This window comes from Muntiacus reevesi, chromosome 4 (genome assembly GCF_963930625.1).
Source record: "Muntiacus reevesi chromosome 4, mMunRee1.1, whole genome shotgun sequence".
NCBI lineage: Eukaryota > Metazoa > Chordata > Mammalia > Artiodactyla > Cervidae > Muntiacus > Muntiacus reevesi.
Window position 1 is genome coordinate 145,399,490 of NC_089252.1, and position 20,246 is coordinate 145,419,735.

The window sequence follows — 20,246 nt, forward strand, 5'->3', positions numbered from 1 at the left end:
AGAAGAAATTAAACACAACATTGTAAATAAATACACTTCAAAAAAAACCTGACACGCTGGAACTCAAAAATCACTGCTATTCAATTGGTCTTCTGTGGCTTTGCTAGAACCACATTTAGCTTCTGAGATTTGCTAAAGCTTAGGGTTTCTAGCATTTAACCAACCAGCTCACAAACATCACTCCTGGAATGATAAGGTTGATGTATCTACCAGAAGACTAGGGAGCAGTACTATAACACAGTAGCCGAAAACAGGTTAAACAAGCAGGCTGCCAGTGTTCAAATTCCAGCTGTGCCACTTATCAACGAGGTCATCACCTTGGTGTTATTTAACCTCTTTGTTTCTGTTTACTCGTCTCTAAAGTGGTAATAAAATCTGCCCTCACTGAACTGTTAGGAAGTTAATTCACATAAAATACTTTAAAACAACTCAAGAAGCTTTACTTGTTGTTATGCTGGTTTCAAGTTAAAGTTTATCTAGTTTAGTACATGGTATAGTAATCACAGTCTGCTTTAAAAGCTGGATGGTTTTTCTCCAAGTTAACGTGACAAATTTTAAGAAGGACAATTTAGAACTGGGAATTATTTCCCTTTGCTCTTTTATGATACCTCTCCTTTCTGTCCAAATCTGTATGTGGGATTCAGGGATATCAAGGATGTCTCTGGCCCTAGCCATGCCTCCTTAATGGCTCCAAATCATGAAATGATTCTGACTCTTGCCTTTCAATCTCTGTGTCACTGGGCACTCATCTCTGGCCAAACCAAAGACTGTCTCTACCACCTTCCACCCAGCTCTGTGCAGGGAAGAGCTGCTCCAGCACTGAAGGAAACCTTTCTGTTGTTTGTATCACAGCACACATTTCAGGTCTTCCTGAAACGTGATTGAGTCCAATAACCACAGTAGATTATCTCCATCGTTAACACCAATGCAATCCACTTGTGTTGAATACTATATAAATGATTGCTTACAGTTCAGCATCTGGACAATAACCATAAATAGATGTCATCCCTGGGTTTACATCCATATTAATTGTTCCTGAGGTGGACACTATCTAATACTTACCTGAGAACTGGTAGGGAGGAAATTAATGGTTAAGCGACTGGGAAGGGAGCCAAACTGACTGGGTTTGAACTTCAGCCTATTGGTTCGCAAAAATGTTGGTTCAGGTTCTTCTGTAACATCTTATACGAAAACCTAAATGAACATTTTGGCCAACTTACTACCTATTTAACTTCCCATGCCTCAGCCTTCTGATCTGTAAAATGAGGATACAACTGGCATCTATCTGATAGGGTTGGTATAGGAGGAAATGATGTTATACATGTTAGATGACTGTCACATGGTAAGGGCTAAATAAAGTTAGATGTTGTTATGATAATGATATGATAATGATTGTGTGCTGGCGCTTCACGTGATGTCATCTAATCTTTACAACAATATGAAGCAGCTACGAGTAACAAGAGGATGAGGGTTTACACTTGTCTGCTCGACTCCAAAACCTTTTATCTCCCCTCTCCACTACCATCTCCAGTCACCCTGGTGTCCCACCCACTTCTTTAGCATGAACACCATTCAAATTCATACACTTTATGGTTTTCAAAGTATTTTCATATTATGTTGCATTCGATATCCCCAATAAATATGTGAGTTATGCAAGGGTAGGTAGTAATTTAAGTGAGGCTAATCTCAGTCAAGGTTATACAGAAAATGAGGGCTGAAGCTTGAACCGGAACCAGGCCTGTTGACCCCTAGCCCAGTGCTGTTCCAACTCTATCGCACCTGGAAGTCAAAGGTCAGATCTTCTCAGTGCTTTATGCAGCCCTGTACGTCTATGGTCACATCTGGCATAAACACCTAACCACACTGTTTGATGATGCTAAGAGTATGACAGGAAGACAGGTTTTGTTTCCCGTGTTTGAGCACATTGTGATCTGCTTCTTTGGATCTGGTCGTTGCAGTATCCAGTGCTTTGGTAACTCAAGCTGAGTGCATATTAAGTTTTGCATCTGTCTTAGCAGGTGGAATGGGCTGCAATGGAAGAGCTGTGTCAACATCTTTGGCATGAGAATCTAGGAAACCTTGGGGAGTGAATGTTCTTGCTCTTGCAATGACTCTGGAGAAATCTCCCTTTCACCTGTGTCAATGATAGTTGGCCAGGTTTTCACGTCCACGGCGGCTGCTGCCTCTCGGGACCTCAGTAACCTCATTAGGGTCTGCGTGGTGAGAATGCAGGCTGCTTTGCTGACCTAGAAGACAAATGGACAAAAATAAACACGAGGAAGCTTAGCCCCGTGTAGCACTATAGTCTCTGGTTGCAGATAAAAGCAACTCGCACATCCAACTGGGACAGGGCAGTACCAGCCTTTCAAAGAACGTACACAGGACAATGGAAGTCAGTATTCCCCTTATGTTTGTTCTGAAAATACACTGAATCAGAATGATGGACTTGTTCACAACACAACTTACTATTTATAACAGTGATTCTCAAATAGTCCATGGTCATAATCTCAGTATGGACCCAAGATCTATTGATTTCATGAAGACCATAATAAGATAGAAACATGGATTTTTGGTACTCAGGGAATGAGAGGTGTCAGAGGATCATCACTGAAGCAGGTAGGGTTTGCAATAGTCCAGGGAGTGGTTAACTGCACTGGACCCAGAAAACATATCCTGAACTTGGGGGACTCTGTGCACTCACAGGAACCAAGTTCTCCCACACACCTACATGTGGAAATGCAAAGTCACTGACTTCCCTTACTACTCAAACCATGTTGGTGGAAGGAAGCTCCCTTCCCTGCTGCCCCGGCCTACTTTGCACACTGTAACCAGGGTGTTCTGCTGAACTGAACTCTCTAGAAAAATCATCTGTGGTGAATGAGGCTTCTATACTGCAGGTTCCAGCTGCTGACAGAGCAGCAGTTCTTAGAGAAACAAATGTTACATCAATTGGAATTTTGCAATTTGCTTTAAAGTACATTAGGATACGATGCAATACAGATTTCTTTCAATGTTTTCAATTCTCATTTCCTGCAGAAATGTCTATCACTTTCAGAGCAAGATCTGGACACTTTTTTTTTTTTTTGGACACTTTTTAATACTATACCAAGTGATTTTGTAAGACTAAATTCCCAAAAAGTGACCTTACATCAGGAGAATTCAGTTTGGCATCTAAAATTATCTTGGTTAGTATGCAGAAAAAATATTAGAATTTTTGTAAGAAGAAAGAAAAGAAAACAAGTTTTATGGAGAATTACTAAATGGCACCTTCACTTACTTCCTTAATGTTTATGATAAAAACATAATCCTGTATCTCACCAAAAACAGCTTTTCCATATTTCTTCACTAAAAATGCTGGTTACTGTGATCAGATGAAGGAAAAGGAGGTACTTTTCAGGAGTTAGATTTGACTTCCTGACTCAACTAAACTGGAAAAGGGTAAGGATCCTTAGTTGTCTGACTTGGGGCTTTATGAGATGAGGACAAGGAAAGTTATACCAGGTACTTACGTCAACAATCATGCGGACAGTGGGCAATGTGGCTGTGAGGTTCTGAGCATGAGGGGGTCTGACAGTCACAGGTATGCACCCCGCATACAGACAGCCATAGAATGCAGCGATTAACTCTATGCCTGCAAGACACAGCTGATTAGCGGCCTGGTTTGTCACTGAGAAAGCAAAAGGCAGTTTCCAAACCTATATTAAATCGTGTGTCAGACACTAGACCAAAATTTAATGGAGACATTATCAGAATAATTTTTTTTTTTTTAGAAAGTAAGTTTTTTGGCTCTGTGGTATATGGGATCTTAGTTCCCTGACCAGGGATCGAACCCACGCCCCCTACCTTGCAACTGTGGCATCGTAACCACTGGACCACCAGGAAAATTCCTAGAAATTTTTTATATTAAGAAGAAACTGAAGGTAAAAGAAGAAAGCATATAAAACAACTTTTTAAAAAATATAGAGAAGCCAAGAATAAACAAATGAGAAAGGAAGTCAGAAGTAAAGAAAACACTTGAAAGATACCTGAAAGAAGGTACTTTGACATCATTACTTGATATTATTTAGGAAAAGTAAGTGCAGAAATTAGGGTTGTTTCACTTGGGAAATAAAATAATGGGAAAGGAGAGATGAGGAGCATCTAAGCTTTCTCTCAATCTTAAGAAGGCCACTATGTTTTAAGAACAATCAGACCCCTGAGATGTCACTTCCCTGATGGGTGCAGGTTTTGGGGAGGCAAAGCATCACTTGATACAAAGCCCCTGCAATATAAGGATTCAGAAGGTGGCCCCCTCGGGCAGTGCTCATGTCCATCACTGTGATTAACCGGTGGACAGAAAACAACCTCTCAGAACAAAGTTGTTCTTAACAGCTTCTAAGAAGTCTTAGTATCAATATAAATAGAAGAGCAAGTGAGAATCACTGAGTAAAATGAGGTAAATGGGATAAAAGACCACAGAAGCCTGGATGTATGAGTAGGTTAGGTGACAAAAGACTAAAGAAAGGGACAACTGAAATATTCTGCCTAAAATTCTGAATACACCAAACTGTCATCAAATAACTGAGTCCCTCTTGCTGTGAAGACGTTGCTGAACTGGATTACAAAGTGTGGAAGATGAAAGCAATAATAATCGCGGGACAGTAAGCACCAATTATAATGTGGAGAATGCTGAGTCAGAGTTCATGCACAACATACTTTTGGAAACTGGGTGAAATAGTTCCTGAGCACTCTTCTAAAAACAAACAGTCTCTCTTGAGTGTTTCCAAAAGTCAAAAAATCACCATTCGCTCATTCAGTATTTACCATACCGAACTAGACAGTGGAAATACAAGAGTAAGTACGACAGGCTCGGTCCCAGCCAGAACCCCCCACCATACAACTCTGCAGGGAGGGGCGTCTGCATGGCAGCAGCCCGTGTGGTCACGGTGTCCCTGAGCTCCTGTCCTCTCAGACTCAGTAGGCTAGTAACAGAGCTTGTCTAGTCGACCAAGCCAGCACTCACCAGGTGGGTAGAGCAACACCACATTGTCTCCCGCATTTAGATGTCCCTTGTCACCAAGAACGGCCGCAATCCTCTCTGCTCGCTTGTGAAGCTGAAGGCAGCTGGCTGTGCACACTGTAGTCCCCTGGAACAGAAGGCAGTGTACGCAGGGTGAAGCTCAGTCATGATATACAACGGTAACAAATATGGCCAGTTTGACGTTACGTGAAAGGTGTGTGCCTTGCTAGATGACCTTTAGCAAGCTATCAAATTCAGTGAAACTTTCCCAAGGCCGAAAGACGTGTGTGGTCTTACTTTTTCTTTCTCAGTGTTTGAAAGTACTGAGGGACTAACAATATTAACTCAAATCAAACATATGTATTTACAGTCTTTCTTATGTAATGTAGCTTTAAAACTATATAGCAATTTTTTTTTTTTTAATTTAAGTGAAGAAGTAAAGGTAGAAGGAAAAGAAAGAAAAGCAAGATGAAGCAGGAATGAGGTCAGGACACTGGCTATGTGGTCAGATACATTTGCTATGAGAAAAAACACAAGTCTGGCTCCATATATTCTAACAGCAGAGATGGAAACGAAAATAGTAACAGTGAATCTGAGTCTCCTAGCTAACAATAAAGGTCTTGAGAATAATTTCTCCTGTGGGTCTTCATAAATAATTCTTATTGTCAATTCAAGTTTTACTTAGCTGGGCTTTTGAACCCCTGTTCCTTTGAAAAATATGACACCAAAGTGGGAAAGTGCAGAAGATTTGAATGTGCAGGTTAAGAACCAGCCTGATGTGAAAAAGACCACTGCCAGCAGTTCAAAAGCACTCCATGAACGCCCTCACCAGCCCTCTCCTTCCCTCCATGTGCCCCAGCACATTGAGGGAATACTGGAGTGGGTTGTCCTTTCCTTCTCCAGGGGATCTTCCCGACCTAGGGATCGAACCTGTGTCTCTTGTGTCACTTGCACTGGCAGGCAGATTCTTGACCACTTGTGCCGCCTGGGAGCCCCCTTTCCTGAGTTCAGTTCCTTGCTCAGTCATGTCCAACTCTTTGCGACCCCATGGACTGCAGCATGCCAGGCGTCCCTGTCCATCGCCAACACCCAGAGCTTACTCAAACTCATGTCCATCGAGTCAGTGATGCCATCCATAGGGGACCACTATCACGATGTTTTAATGTTAGTGGCTTTCTTTTTCTTCATATTTTTACCACCTATGAAGTATCTGATTTTCATAGAATTGTGCTATACATATATATTTTGTGCTTTACTTCTTTCTCTCAACATTCTATGAGGTGTCATCTAGGCTGTGGCACCTCGGTGTAGTTCATCCACTGTTGTTACAGCACAGCATTTAATTGTCAGAACATACCACAGTTCACTCATCCATTCTACTTCTGATGGACTATTCATTCTGATAGACACTGGTGCACAAATATATGAGTTTTGGTCAGGTATTGGGTATGCCTACTTTACAATTCACCAGATAAAATCAACCTATTATTTGTCTATACAGTGCCAATAGCACACTGTCTTAATTATTTAAAAACTTAATTTTTAAAAACTCATGATAAAAACAAGTTTACTGAGCTAGCTTTTTGAAAAATACCTTTTAAGTTTCATGAATATAAAACAGTTAAGTGTTCAATATAGAAAATTTGGAAGATACAGATTAGTAAATATAAACTGGAACTACTATTAATATTCTGGTGTGTATTTCCGTGGTTTTTAAAAACTAAGTGTATATTGTATATAACTTCACATGAAACATCAAAAAAAATATATCATACTATATTATGCAAGACGCTATACAGTGCACTGGCTAAGAATGCAGGCCCTGAAGCCAGTCTGGGTTCAAATGAAGAAGCTAAATTCCTAGTCCTAGCCCTGGGCCCTGTGAACTCAGGCAAGTGATTTTATGTCTCTGTGCCTCTGTTCCCTTAATCTTAAAATGAACTATGAAATGGCAAGTATCTAGGACAGGGTCTTCAGTAAGTACTCCATTATTAAAGTTTTATATTCTACTTTTCCTACTTCCACATTATGAATACTTTCTGGGTCATCAACTATTCTTCTGTCACATTGTTTTTAATGACTGCATAATATTTCGTTATGTTTATATGCCACAATTTATTTAGTCAATAGTCTACTGTTGGACATTAAGAATATTCCTTTGGCTAAAATCAGGGTTAAATTCCTGGGGCCATTTCTGACAATAGCCTTTTTTTTTTTTTGGCGTGGCTTGTGGGATCTCAGTTCCCCAACAAGGGATTAAACCCGGGCGCCCTGCAATGAAAGCAGAGAGTTCTAACCACTGGACCACCAGAGAATAATCACAATAGCCTGCTTTTTGGTCCATGGTACAGCACCAAATAAACTTTTTTAAGAAGCATTTTCTGGTCATAAGGGAACATTGTTGTATGGTTCCTAAGCTTTCTGGTGGCTCAGGCTAATTCAAAGTAAAATGTTAAAATACACAGAAGAATAAGTTGACTTCATGTCCTTTAGTTATCCATATACATTATTTCTCTAACCAAAAAGCAAATTATCTTAAGTTCACCAACAAATATATCTGGAGTATGATTTTTATCGGGCTGTAACTTTAACTGTAGCCAAGCCTGGGAGTGGACTGGGCAGCAAGCTAGGTTGACATCATCTTACTGAAATGGGGAGCACATGGGCTTAAAGAGAAGCTCACTTCATGCAGAGGTGGAACAAGGAAGTCCCAAATGGTTCTTAAGATTTTAACGGACTCTTCATTAAGATGCACAACATATTCCTCTCAACTTCTATCAGTATATAAACTCTCAATGGTGTGTGTGTGTGTGTGTGTGTGTGTGTGTGTGTGTGTGTGTGTGTGTGTGTGTGTGTGTATCAGAATCCAAGGGGCTGGGGCAGAAGAGGGCAATCTGGGTAAATGGTTCTTAAGATTTTAACGGACTCTTCATTAAGATGCACAACATATTCCTCTCAACTTCTATCAGTATATAAACTCTCAATGGTGTGTGTGTGTGTGTGTGTGTGTGTGTGTGTGTGTGTGTGTGTGTATCAGAATCCAAGGGGCTGGGGCAGAAGAGGGCAATCTGGGTAAATGGTTCTTAAGATTTTAACGGACTCTTCATTAAGATGCACAACATATTCCTCTCAACTTCTATCAGTATATAAACTCTCAATGGTGTGTGTGTGTGTGTGTGTGTGTGTGTGTGTGTGTGTGTGTGTGTGTGTATCAGAATCCAAGGGGCTGGGGCAGAAGAGGGCAATCTGGGTAAATGGTTCTTAAGATTTTAACGGACTCTTCATTAAGATGCACAACATATTCCTCTCAACTTCTATCAGTATATAAACTCTCAATGGTGTGTGTGTGTGTGTGTGTGTGTGTGTGTGTGTGTCAGAATCCAAGGGGCTGGGGCAGAAGAGGGCAATCTGGGTAAATGGTTCTTAAGATTTTAACGGACTCTTCATTAAGATGCACAACATATTCCTCTCAACTTCTATCAGTATATAAACTCTCAATGGTGTGTGTGTGTGTGTGTGTGTGTGTGTGTGTGTGTGTGTGTGTGTGTGTGTGTGTGTGTGTGTGTGTGTGTGTGTGTGTGTGTGTGTGTGTGTGTGTGTCAGAATCCAAGGGGCTGGGGCAGAAGAGGGCAATCTGGGTAAGTCCCCTAAGAGATGCCAATAGATCCTCCAGTCTTCTGCCTGTTGGTGAGAAATACTGTTCTATGCAAAGGTCATAGTACTTTTAGCTACTGACTCAGCCATTAAAGGGGCTTCCCCGTGGCTCAGACGGTAAAGAATGTGCCTGCAATGCAGGAGACCTAGATTCGATCCCTGGGGCAGGAAGATCCCAAGGAAAAGGGAATGGTTCAGCCATTAAAACCCACAAATCTCAATAGACTCCCATAAGATGCATAACATAAAAAATATAATATTCTGGTGATCCATCCATTAGAAAGCAGTAGTTAAATATATTCTTGAATAATTTTCAATTGACTTTTTAGGTTAGCAAAAAATCAATTAAGTATGTGCTAAAAATTACTCTGGTTTTTAAAATGCTGACCTTAGGTCATTTTATTTCTGGTGGAAATCAAAGAACAAAAAGTCAAACTGAGTAAAAAATTACACTGACACAATGCATTCTGCACATCTGTAGATCTTGCAGTTACATGGTTGTCCCTATTGTTCCTATCTGAATAAAGATGACTTGATTGTGATAAAAAAAAGAGACAGTATTGAACGACACTTCAGGAGGTCTCATTTCAGTCTTGAAGTAACTGCACAATTTATCCTCATATATCAAAATAAGGAGAAAGCAATAACTCTCCCCTCAGAGTTGGCAATCAAAATTTTCTGATGAAAAAAAGAGATCAAGGGTGCCTAAGATACTCTCACAATAGCCAGCTGATTAGATAAGCAGTTGAATGTTTAATACCTTGGCATTTAACAACATGAAGAGGATATGGTCAGGAGTTGCCTGGGCTCGCCACTGTAAAATCTCTGCCAGAAACTGGTGCTGAAATCATAAGGCAGAAAAAAAGACTCAAGGTCAGCAACTTTTAAAAAGCTGGACAATGCATCTCCCATCTGTTACCTGAAGCCTAGGTTCTGTCCTTGACTTGTCTGTAAAAGTCAACATTTCTGGAACACTTACCTTCCTCACTAAATCATTCTCTTCAATTTGCCCGAGATCCCTTCCTGCAGCTTGTGCTATGCGTTTTCCTGCAACCAGATTCCCAACCATCACAGAAGCAGGGCCTACACCTGCAAGTTAAGAGCAAAAATCAAGTCTCTGGAGATGAGAATTCAAGCAATGTTGCACCTTCCCCCCACAAGCATTTCCAGACTGACCAAAGCTGATTCAAATGTTCATTCAACCACACTGACTGAACACCCCTCTAGGCACTGGGATACGGGAGCAAACAAGACAGCTTGTATTCTAGCGGGAAAGGCAACCAATAAATATACACACACAAAAATAATGTCAGGTGGCAGGAAGTGCCAGAAAACAGGACTGCGGGACAGACAGCTGGGGGTAGCGGGGGCGGAGGGAGGGACAGAGTACAGAGGGGAGTTTTCACTCTCAGGAGGTGATGGTTGGTTGCATTGGTTCCTATTGATAAAGAATTTTTATCTGCTCCAATCACAGATAAAACCCTAACAAGCAGGCTTAACAGTAATGAATATCTGTTCTGAAAAGAAATCTGCCATCTATGAGGACTGAGAGTAAGTTCATCAGGAATATCAGAAGGACTTTAAGTGAGTAAACAAATCCAGAGTGTGGGACACCGCACAGGACAATTGGTCTGGATTCTTCAAAAATATTTGTGTCTTGAAGACAAAAGAGGTTTGGGAGCTTTTAAAAAGTTAAAGGAAGGACATGAAAGCCAAAAGCATTGTGTGACCCTGACTGGATACTGAGTTAAAAAAAAAAAAATCAGCTATATAAACAAGAGGAGATAAATGAATATAGGCTGGATATTATTAAATGATAGCATTATATTAATGCTAAGTTTCTTAACAGGATAATGGCATTGTGGCTGATTAGGAAAATTCTAGAAGAACGTTTCTGTTCTCTAGAGCAGAGGTCTGCAGCCTCCAGAATCTAATGCCTGATAATCTGAAGTGCAGCTGATGTAAATAATAACAGAAATAAAGTGCACAATAAAGGTAATGCACTTGAATCGTCCCCAAACCATCCCCCCCCGCCACCCCTGGTCTGTGGAAAAATTGTCTTCCATGAAACATTGTCTCCCTGATGCCAAAAAGGTTGAGGACTGCTGCTCTAGAGATAACACAGTTGAAATATGTGGGGGTGAAGTGTCATGATGTCAGAAATTTACTTTCAAAGGGTTCAGTTTAAGAAAAACAACAATTACTGAATTTAGGGGAATGTATAAGGGTGTTCATTACAGTATTCTTTTAACTTTCCCATAGGCTTGACACTTGGGGGAAAAAAGTAAAAACTCCCTTTCTCAAGAGAAAAAAGAGAAAATTTGCCCCTTCTCAGTAATGCTAAGGTACTGTATGCCTTTCTTGATGGTCACTTAAAGACTAAGATTCTAATGTGTCAAACTAAGAAGATGGCTAAAACTTAACAAAATTTATTGCCAGCTGAGGTCTGAATAATGCTGATCTTATGCTTGTATTCATATTAAAGAATGTTTATTGCCAAAATATGTTGATTATGAATGTACTGAAACAGCTGGGACAAAAACTACTTAAATTATAGAAACACTTTAAAATATTTGGGGAAGTTGGGTAGAGAGAATAAGGGAACTCTTTCACTGTTTGGCAACTTTAAGTGGAATTATTCCCAAATGAAAAGTTAAAGAAAAATTTGAAAAAAAGAAAAAAACCACCACAGCTTAAAGGGTAAAGTACTCCCAATACTCTGCTGAACAGTTTTCATCTAGAAATCATCTGTCCACTGAAATTTTAAGTATAAAATGCAAAACTCCTTCCCAAGAGACTGTTTAATAAGTTACAGATATATCCTGTTGAAGATAGCCTTTCTATATAGGTAGGACTCAGAATGTATATGACTGTGTAAGCTGTCCAATCCTGGACTCACACTCTAAACTTAATAAAGGCGTGACATTTTTTAAAAGTGAATTTTTCAGAGTAATTTAAAATGACAAAAGCAATTCAGCAGTAAATTCTTGAGGTCCTTCTGTAAATACTTCTTGAGTCCATGCACTCATATCAATGCCTTCTTATTCTCCCCACAAAATTCTGTAAATTTTCAGTGGCAAAGACTACTGGTCATCAACTCCAATTCTATTTTCCTCTCTGCCTTAAAAAACAGAACATCCAGGGACTTCCCTGGTGGTTCAGTGGCTAAGACTCTGTGCTCCCAATGAAGGGGGCCCAGGTTCAATTCCTGGTCAGGGAACTAGACCCCACATGCCACAGCTAAGAGTTTTCATGCTGCAACTATAAAAAGATCCTGCATGCTGCAATGAAGGTCCAAGATCCCGTGTGCCACAACTAAGACCCAGTACAACTAAATAAAGAAAAAACAAACAAAAAACACAACCCCTGCCTTTTTGTCTTGGGGCTTTTTGGTTGCACTGTGCAGCTTGCAGGATCTTAGCTTTTTGCTCAGGGACTGAACCCGGGTCTCGGCAGTGAAAGCAAGGAGTCCTAACCACTGGACCACCAGGGAATTCCCCACAGCCCCTGGTTTTTAGTTGAGCAAATGCCTGAAATAAAGACTGTATTCTTTATTTTTTGGCTGTACCATGCAGCATGCAGGATCTTAAGTTTCCTAACCTGAGATTGCACCTGAGCCCCCTGAAAAGGAAACACGGAAGGACTATGTTCTTTAGTGTGGGAGGATAACATGTAAGGGTAAGTAACAAGTGCAATTTCTGGAAGATATGTTTAAAGGGGAAGGGTACGCCCTTCTTCGTTTTTTCCTCCCACCTGCTAGCTGGGATGCAGAACTGATGGCTGGAGGTCAGGAGCTTAAATGAACCCTGAGGCAGTATGCTAAGGCTGGCTGGAGAAGACTGTTTTGTTTTCTTATAAGTCTTCCTTGCTGTGATTACATGAGCAGAGTATACACCCCTCTGTTCCACTGACTTTGGGCATGGTCTGACTTGTTTTGGATAATAAAATGTTAGGAAACATGAAGCAAACAGAAGCTGTAAGTATGCTTGTATGGTCTGGCTTGGCTTCTCGCTTCTGCCATCTGCCTTGAGGAAAATATGGCCCAGCTAGCTGTTGGTTGCCTGATGAGGAGACACATGGAACAGTTCTGAACCCAACTTACAGTCTGGAGTCAAGCCAAGGCCAACTGAGCACAGTCAGGGTCAGCAGATCCACATTCCACGAGTGAAAACTAAATGGTTCTTACTTTAAACCACTGAGTTTTCGGGTTATTTGTCATGCAGCCTATCTATGACAGTAGTTAAGTGAGAACAATGCCAGCACAAGACAGGAAGCTGGATCCACAGTGACTGAGGATCTACCATCCTAGCCCTAGACTGCCTAACTCTGGATTTCTTTTACCTGAGAAAGACAAACTTTTCGCTTGTTTAAGCAGCTGTTATGCTCTTCTGAAACCTGCAGCCAAAACCAGTCCTAACACTCCCCATTTGTTATACAATAGCTTAACAGGAATTTCAATGAAATTTCTGTCACTGGGCTGCTTAACATGTTTGGATCTTCCTCTTCCCCTCCTTTGCTTTCTTACTTTAACTCCAACCTCTCACGCCATCCCCACATCATGTCTGCTCCATATATGTCTCAATTTTCAAGCCACTTTGGTCTGACCCATACGTGTTTCACTAAGATCTTAGCAGACCATCATGACAGACAGCAAAAACACAGAATCCAAACATAATGCCTTCATCAGACAGGTGGAAGCTATGCCTATGGGGGCTTATGAATAAACCTTTCATTTAGGTTTCATCATTTAGTAAAATTAGGTGAAATCTGGCTAGCAAAAGCAATGTTTTAAACATCTATTACGTCTCTGAGCTGCATCTTTTAAGCATCTACTGACATAAAAGCTTTGTTAAATTATAGATTAAATGCTATTTAAAAAGGGATTTCACTCAAATGACAAATGAATGTAGGACTTCAGGATAACAGAATATATGATGGAGAAGGACTTCTATGTTTTCCAAATCTATCAGATAGTGAGGCAGGAAATATGAGAATACATCTTTTTATATATTTCTTGATTAGTAATGTACAGGTTTCTTGATTCTAACTGCTTCTTTAGAATATTAACTTCCATAAACTCTTATTTCCACTAGCGGAAACTAATAAATACTATATATATGTTAGCTCTACGCACACTTTTACTAAGATAAGGTTACTTGGTGAGCCAACAATAACTTCTAGACAACCAACTGTGATACGATTGTCAACGGCCAGACCACTGAAGTAATAACTACTAATATCCTAATAAAAATATTCTAGAGAGTCAGAAGCTTACCTTTTATTATTGTACATCATATTTACTTTTCAGCAAAAGTAGTCTTAATGGAAATATAATTAAATTTCATACTTCCCTTTGTCTTCCTAATCCTCCACTTCTATGTCCTCTTCTCAACATGTTTGTACACATACTGATGTACATGGTATATTTCTGAATGTGTGTGTGAGTGTGTATGCAAGTGTGTGTGGTAACAGTGGGAACTGCCAAGACCAGATTTTGGCTCTCATGTGTTTCCAGGCATACAAGAAACTAAAAGCTCTTGTTAACTTCTCATTTAAAATGAAAAAGCATCAATAAAGCTTTCTGGCTTCATGTTGGATTAAATAGATATTTTAACATGACTGACCATCCATCAATTACTCCTGCCTTTAGTCTCCTTCTCAGTTAGCCCTCTAGGTCTAACCAGCTATATGACTTTTGACATAATTCTCAACTTCTCTGAACTTTACTTTCCACAGCTGAGGACAAAGCTTTAGGATCACATTATAAAATGTAAAAGTTAGCTAGCATTTAGCTTTTAGTAAACACTCCATAAGTACAAGCTGTCTTATTATCAGAACCTTGCTTTACAGGACTTGCTTTGTTCTACCTCCACTGGTGGGAATCTGATCACCACGACCTTGATGGGGTCATCATCTGACCCCATGCCTTACATCATGGAAAATGGTGGCACTTTACTGAGAATCACTCAGAAGACTGAGCCAACAGTAAACCTGGATAAGCCAGTTTACAAAAATCTCAATCCTCCATGCTTTTGGTCAGCTGATACTATTCTCATGTTACTCACTAATCTTTTTAAATTTAACTCTAGAGAAAAAAATCACACTGAAAGAATTCAGCTTCTTGAAGTTACAATTTTCATGTCATGTCTTCAAAGTCAGCATATTACCTGGTTGCTTTTGCCGTGGCTTTGGCAAATTGGTCACGCACGTATGTGGGCACATGAGGATATTGCAAGGATGTAGCGATCCCTCCAGAAAGAGCTGTTTCGTCTGAGATATGTGGATCCCTCCCAGTGGAGTTTTGGGCAGTGTATTGGCAGGCACCAGAGCAAGACAATAAACCCCCACTTGATGAATGCTATCGATTGCCTAGAAAAATACGAAGAAAAATATTCAGTTAGGTTAATTTTATAACATTTGGCATCCTCCTAACACAATCCACTATTCTATTCTAGGGTTTTTCTTTTTCTCTCGACTCTAGGTCTAGGATCTGATAGATTATTAGGATCCCATACATCTAAAGGTACCTCATCCTTCCAGTGATGGCAGTGGAGTGAAATACAATCTAAATGGACGGAGGTGGATACTGATTTCCAAGCCTCAACGTGTTCTCTCTTGAGTGATAATGTATAAAACCCACAAATTTGTTTTGGTTCTTTTAATATTTTTGATGTCCAACACAGCTCATTAAATAGAGGCAAAGTATTTCTATTATGACCACAATAGAACAGCAGGTTAGTAGGCATCCCATCTGCAAAACATCTAGGTGAGGCCACCATACACGGAGTCCTGGAGGCTGCCAGCTCCCAGGGTGCAGGGGCGCACCCCTGCTCCCAACCACACAGCTGTGCGCTCACTCAGCATCAGCCGGGCCTGCTTCTATACCTGTCACACCTGCTGCTCTTGGCACTGCTGCTCATATAATTTAATTAACTACCACATCAAATGATAAAATATGAATGCAAAACAACACGAAGAGCTATGCTCTTGAAAGACTTATTAGAGGTGAGCGCCTAACAAACTACTATTGATACTCATAGGAACGGGCAAGTTCATTCTAAAAGGCAAGTATTATATATTTTAGTTTCTTTTCAAATACTCATGCTCTAGTCTAACTTGAATGAAACCAGAAACTAAAGACAATGCATTTGGATGTAGTTTGTGGAAGTAAACTGACCTGGAACTCAAATTGGTGTACTCAGACGCACGTGCCTCTGCACTGAATGAACACGGAGTATACACTGAATGTATATTTTGTGTTAAAATTTAACAGCTGAAGAATTTCTCATTCTTACAATTTTCTGCTTCAATCACCTTTGAAAACTAACTGATCAACCATCAATACCAGTTTCAAACATACCAGGTGAGAGGGTTCTTTTTTAATTATTGCTTTTTTTTGGCATCACCATGCAGCATGTAGGATATTAATCCCCAGAACAGGGACTGAACCCCACCCCCACCCCCGAACCACCCCCCCACAGTGGAAGCATAGTGTCTTAACCACTGAACCGCCAGGGAAGTCCTGAGAGGATTCTTTTGTATTACCCACAAGTCTTAATGCAGAGGAGATCCAACCTGAGAAGAAGAATGGATCAAGAGCCATAAAAGATAGATTAAGCCCTTTTATTAAGAAGGCTTAAGATGGCAAAGGAATAAACTTAAATTGCATATTCCTCAGACTATCCCACTAACCAACAGCGAAAACTAGGAAATGGGAAGTCTGGAAGAGTTCCTAAGTTTCTGGTATCTTAAAACACGAAAATGTATCATGTGTGGCCTGGATTTTCCACTGCAAATATACCACCTGGGGACTTCCCTGGTGGTCCAGTGGTTGGGACTCTGGTTTCATGGGAGGGAGCACAAGATCAATCCCTGGTTGGGGAACTAAGATCCCACAAGCTGCATGGCCAAGAAAACAAAAACAAAAAAATACACCACCTGGTAAGTAATTTACTGACTACCTTCCTTAGAAGGTGCTGAGTTAATTTATATCATACACAGACCTGGAATTAAACAGTCTCTGGGCTCTAACCTACAAAACATATGGTATTCTTATTGTTCTTCTATGGATCCAAGAGCCCCAAGCTGAGAAGTTACAAATAAGATAATGACCTCTTATTTCACACTCTAATCAAGCCCCAAATGACTTTAACAAAAACTTGGATTAGTGAGATAGCACTGCATTTAATTCTTACAGTTGCTTTCCAGGGGAAAATAACAACCTTGGAAATTTGCTTCCTATCACAGGAAAAAATGCATAATTCACCACAAAAGTCTACCACTATTCCCCAAAATTCTTTCTGAATGAAACAAGTAGTGTGTTTGAAAATATGAACAGTATGAAAAAAATTCTCTTAGCAAGTCCGATTCTTTTTTTTTTTTTTAGCAAGTCTGATTGTTCATCATCTTTCAGAGACCACCCAGTCCTACTTTCTACCCCACTTATTCTATCTAATCTCTCTTCAGTAGATTCTCTTTCCTTTCTCTGATTTTCTACTACAAACAGCCTATGCTCTACCAGCTGACAATTCAGAATCACAGATCCTGCAGATAGATGAATCTTACAAGTTGTCTAGTGCTATCACTCATCTCATGCTTACATCAATTCTACAACTTTACTACTAGCTGGCAGTAAATAAATCCAAATGCCCCAAACAGACAAGTTACAGACACTGGGAACAACCCCAATACATATAAATTGCATGAGAAGGACAGTCCATGCTTCCTCTGGACCATCCATTCATCCAACAAATATTCTCTAAACTCTTTACTAGAGATTTTGCTTATGATGACTCTTTTTATGTTAACGATAATCACCATCATTTTTGACTGAATGCAGGCACTAAATATTTCATTATCTAATTACCCTATCCATTAACCTTCCAATAGCTCTGAAATACAGATAATTTTGTCCCCACTTTACAGATTGGGAAATAAAGTGAGGTGAAGCATGTGGTCTAAAGGCATTTATGTGGTAGGGAGTAGAGCTGCGATTCAAAGTATGATTCTAAACGAACACCAGGCTCTCTGCATCATTCTAGCCTGAACCTAGAAACACATCTTTTCTATTGAGCCCAAACAGTCCTCCTTCCCTAGTGGTTTATTTCACCTAGATCTCTAACTCCACAGTAAAGCTCCTTCAAAGTAAGAACAACAGCTCGTATCAGGCACCACTTGAAGCAAGTAGTAAGACTGTGGCTGCTGGCATGGGAACTAATTATGTCAAGCATGTGTTCCACATTTGGACAGTTAAAATGTTTGTGGGTAGAAAACACTCAGGCACAAAAGAGCAAAAGAACTTGCTGAGGCAAGTCAAATTCAATTGTTTTTGGCAACCTGAGCAGAAAAATATTTTGTGGTCCATAAGGAGGCATGCTATTAATGATTTGATTTTGCTAACATTACCCGGAATATATGAGTAGTTACTGGCAGGAAAAGAAGGTGGCAACATAACTCATCCACTGAAGAAAATGCTTCAGCAGTGGCTGCTGCCGCCTTTGACAGCAAAGCCAACCATCCCGACAGAGACCCCAGGTGTGCTTACCTGTAGCACACGGCTCATCCACTGGAAACTATCTTCCTCGGAAGCGTCGGGTCTTTGTTCTGCAACCACCACGATGCGCTCATCATAAAATACAGACACAGAAAACACAGCAATTCTAAGAGAGACAGATCAAACACATCAGGACTCCCTTCACAACCAGTCCTATTTGCTTTGCTCAATTGGAAATACAGAGAGGAGACATGCTCATTGCACTGCCCAGGAATGAGTAGTTTCGAAAAGAAAACGTCACAATCATTACCATCGAAACGAGGACGCAAAAACATGTACTAAGCACCACTGTCGTGAATGTTGGGACGGAGTGATAAATAAGACAAAGTCCCTGTCTTTGTGGAGCTTGCGTGTTGGAGACAGAACAAACAAATAAATATGAAATAATGTCATGTCGTGCTATACACTGGGGGACCCAGGCAGGGCGGGGGCGGAGCGGTGTGTGGAGGTGGGCAGCGCCTCCCTGAGGAGCGGACATTGGAGCAGAGACCTGAATGAGGTGAGGACGCGAGCCACGCCGAGATCTGGAGGAAGAGGTTTCCGGGCAGAAGGAACGGAAAGCGAAAAGGTTCTGAGGTAGGAACGAGCTTGGCAGGTTTGAGGAACAGCAAGAAGGCCAGTGTGCCTGGAGCAGGGTGGTGAAGCAGAGAGTGGTGGGGAGAGGTCAGACCCGCCCGGACGGTCACAGAGGACCTGGCGGGCCAGGGGAGGGGGTGCTCTGAGTGAGGTCTCCGCTCAAACGTCCCCCTGCTAGTGAAGCATCCCGGGACACCACCTTCCCCCCATATAACCAGTAGGAACCCCCGCCCCACGTGTCATTTTTGTCCCCGAGACCAGCTCACGTGGTCGTGATATCTATTTCCCTATGTGGTTATCTTAACCTGCTCTTCCCCCAACAAGAAATTGAGCTTCCCAAGGGCAGAGACATGGTCTGTGTTGTTCACTGTCACACCCCGAGCATCTAAGTGGCATGCAGTTGGCAACCAGTATACGCTTGTTGAATGAATATGTGAAATAATGGGAAGGCATAGGAGGGCTGAGGACGCCGGAATGCCTGACCACCTCCCTTCCTTCTTTCCTTTCACCCACACATATTTAATGAACACCGACTGCATGCGCTGCGTGCTGAGTGCTGGTGATGTGGCTGTGACCAAAGACAGAATCTCACAGGAAGCTACTCCATTACAAAAAACTACACATTTCAGGAACTGGTTCTCCACTGGTTTGATCAATTTTTCTTACTCCTTCAAAATCTAAGGGACATCAAGACTGCTTTAGACATATACCCATGACTGAAAACTACTGCATAGGATATCAATTACTCAAATATCTTTTCTTGCGTTATTATATAATCAAAGAAAAAAGGCTATCTAATTGACTTCATCCATGGAATTTGAAACTAGCACTTATGTACTATGTAAATCTCTGCATTAAAATGGTGTAAGAATTTGGAGTCAAGTAAGAGAATAAACGCTTAGATGTAAAACTCCTACAGAGTAGCATCTATCTCAATTAGACTGAATGGGGTGACTTCTGTATTGAAGGAATGTGGGAAGTTCAATGTTTCAGAATTCTCCTGTCCTCAACAAACAGTAATAATCAAATACTGAAATCAAAATAAGAAACTAGAATATGGTTACCTTATTCCTCTCAATTACAGCCAAAGAACCAAACATTCTAAGATAAATAATTAAAGCCTGGTTTCTATTACACTTAATAAAAAACAATCTAATCTAGAGGATTTACAGAATATAATTCACACTATAGAGATTTTTAGATTTCACCGGAAGTGCTAACATCTGAACCTTGTACTACTCACCTTCCTCTATAAACAGTCTTTATTGACTCAACGGCCAGTCCAGTAGCAACAATGTCGTCAGCATTGTGTCTTCGACCACTAACCATCAGTAACCCATCCATTTTCCCAACCACGAACACCAAGCTGCCCTGAAAGGTAACAGAGATTTATAAAATTTAAATAGTAAAACAGACATTTTACTCCCTGCCTTGAAATAAATCTTGAAATAAAATACCATATTT

The 20,246-nt window shown here is 40.6% G+C and overlaps 1 protein-coding gene across 2 annotated transcripts in view; it reads right to left on the reverse strand.

Annotated features, from left to right (window-relative positions):
- Window positions 1–20,246, reverse strand: part of DIP2B (disco interacting protein 2 homolog B) — a 223,070-nt gene that overhangs the window by 17,916 nt on the left and 184,908 nt on the right. For both annotated transcript variants that reach the window (XM_065934424.1, XM_065934423.1), the window contains exons 21-28: window positions 20,026–20,153; window positions 18,198–18,312; window positions 14,821–15,022; window positions 9,633–9,742; window positions 9,414–9,494; window positions 5,003–5,126; window positions 3,510–3,631; window positions 2,135–2,246 (exon numbers count right to left, since the gene is read on the reverse strand). In XM_065934424.1, the coding sequence (XP_065790496.1) occupies window positions 2,135–2,246; window positions 3,510–3,631; window positions 5,003–5,126; window positions 9,414–9,494; window positions 9,633–9,742; window positions 14,821–15,022; window positions 18,198–18,312; window positions 20,026–20,153 (994 nt within the window). The remainder of the gene's footprint in view (window positions 1–2,134; window positions 2,247–3,509; window positions 3,632–5,002; window positions 5,127–9,413; window positions 9,495–9,632; window positions 9,743–14,820; window positions 15,023–18,197; window positions 18,313–20,025; window positions 20,154–20,246) is intronic.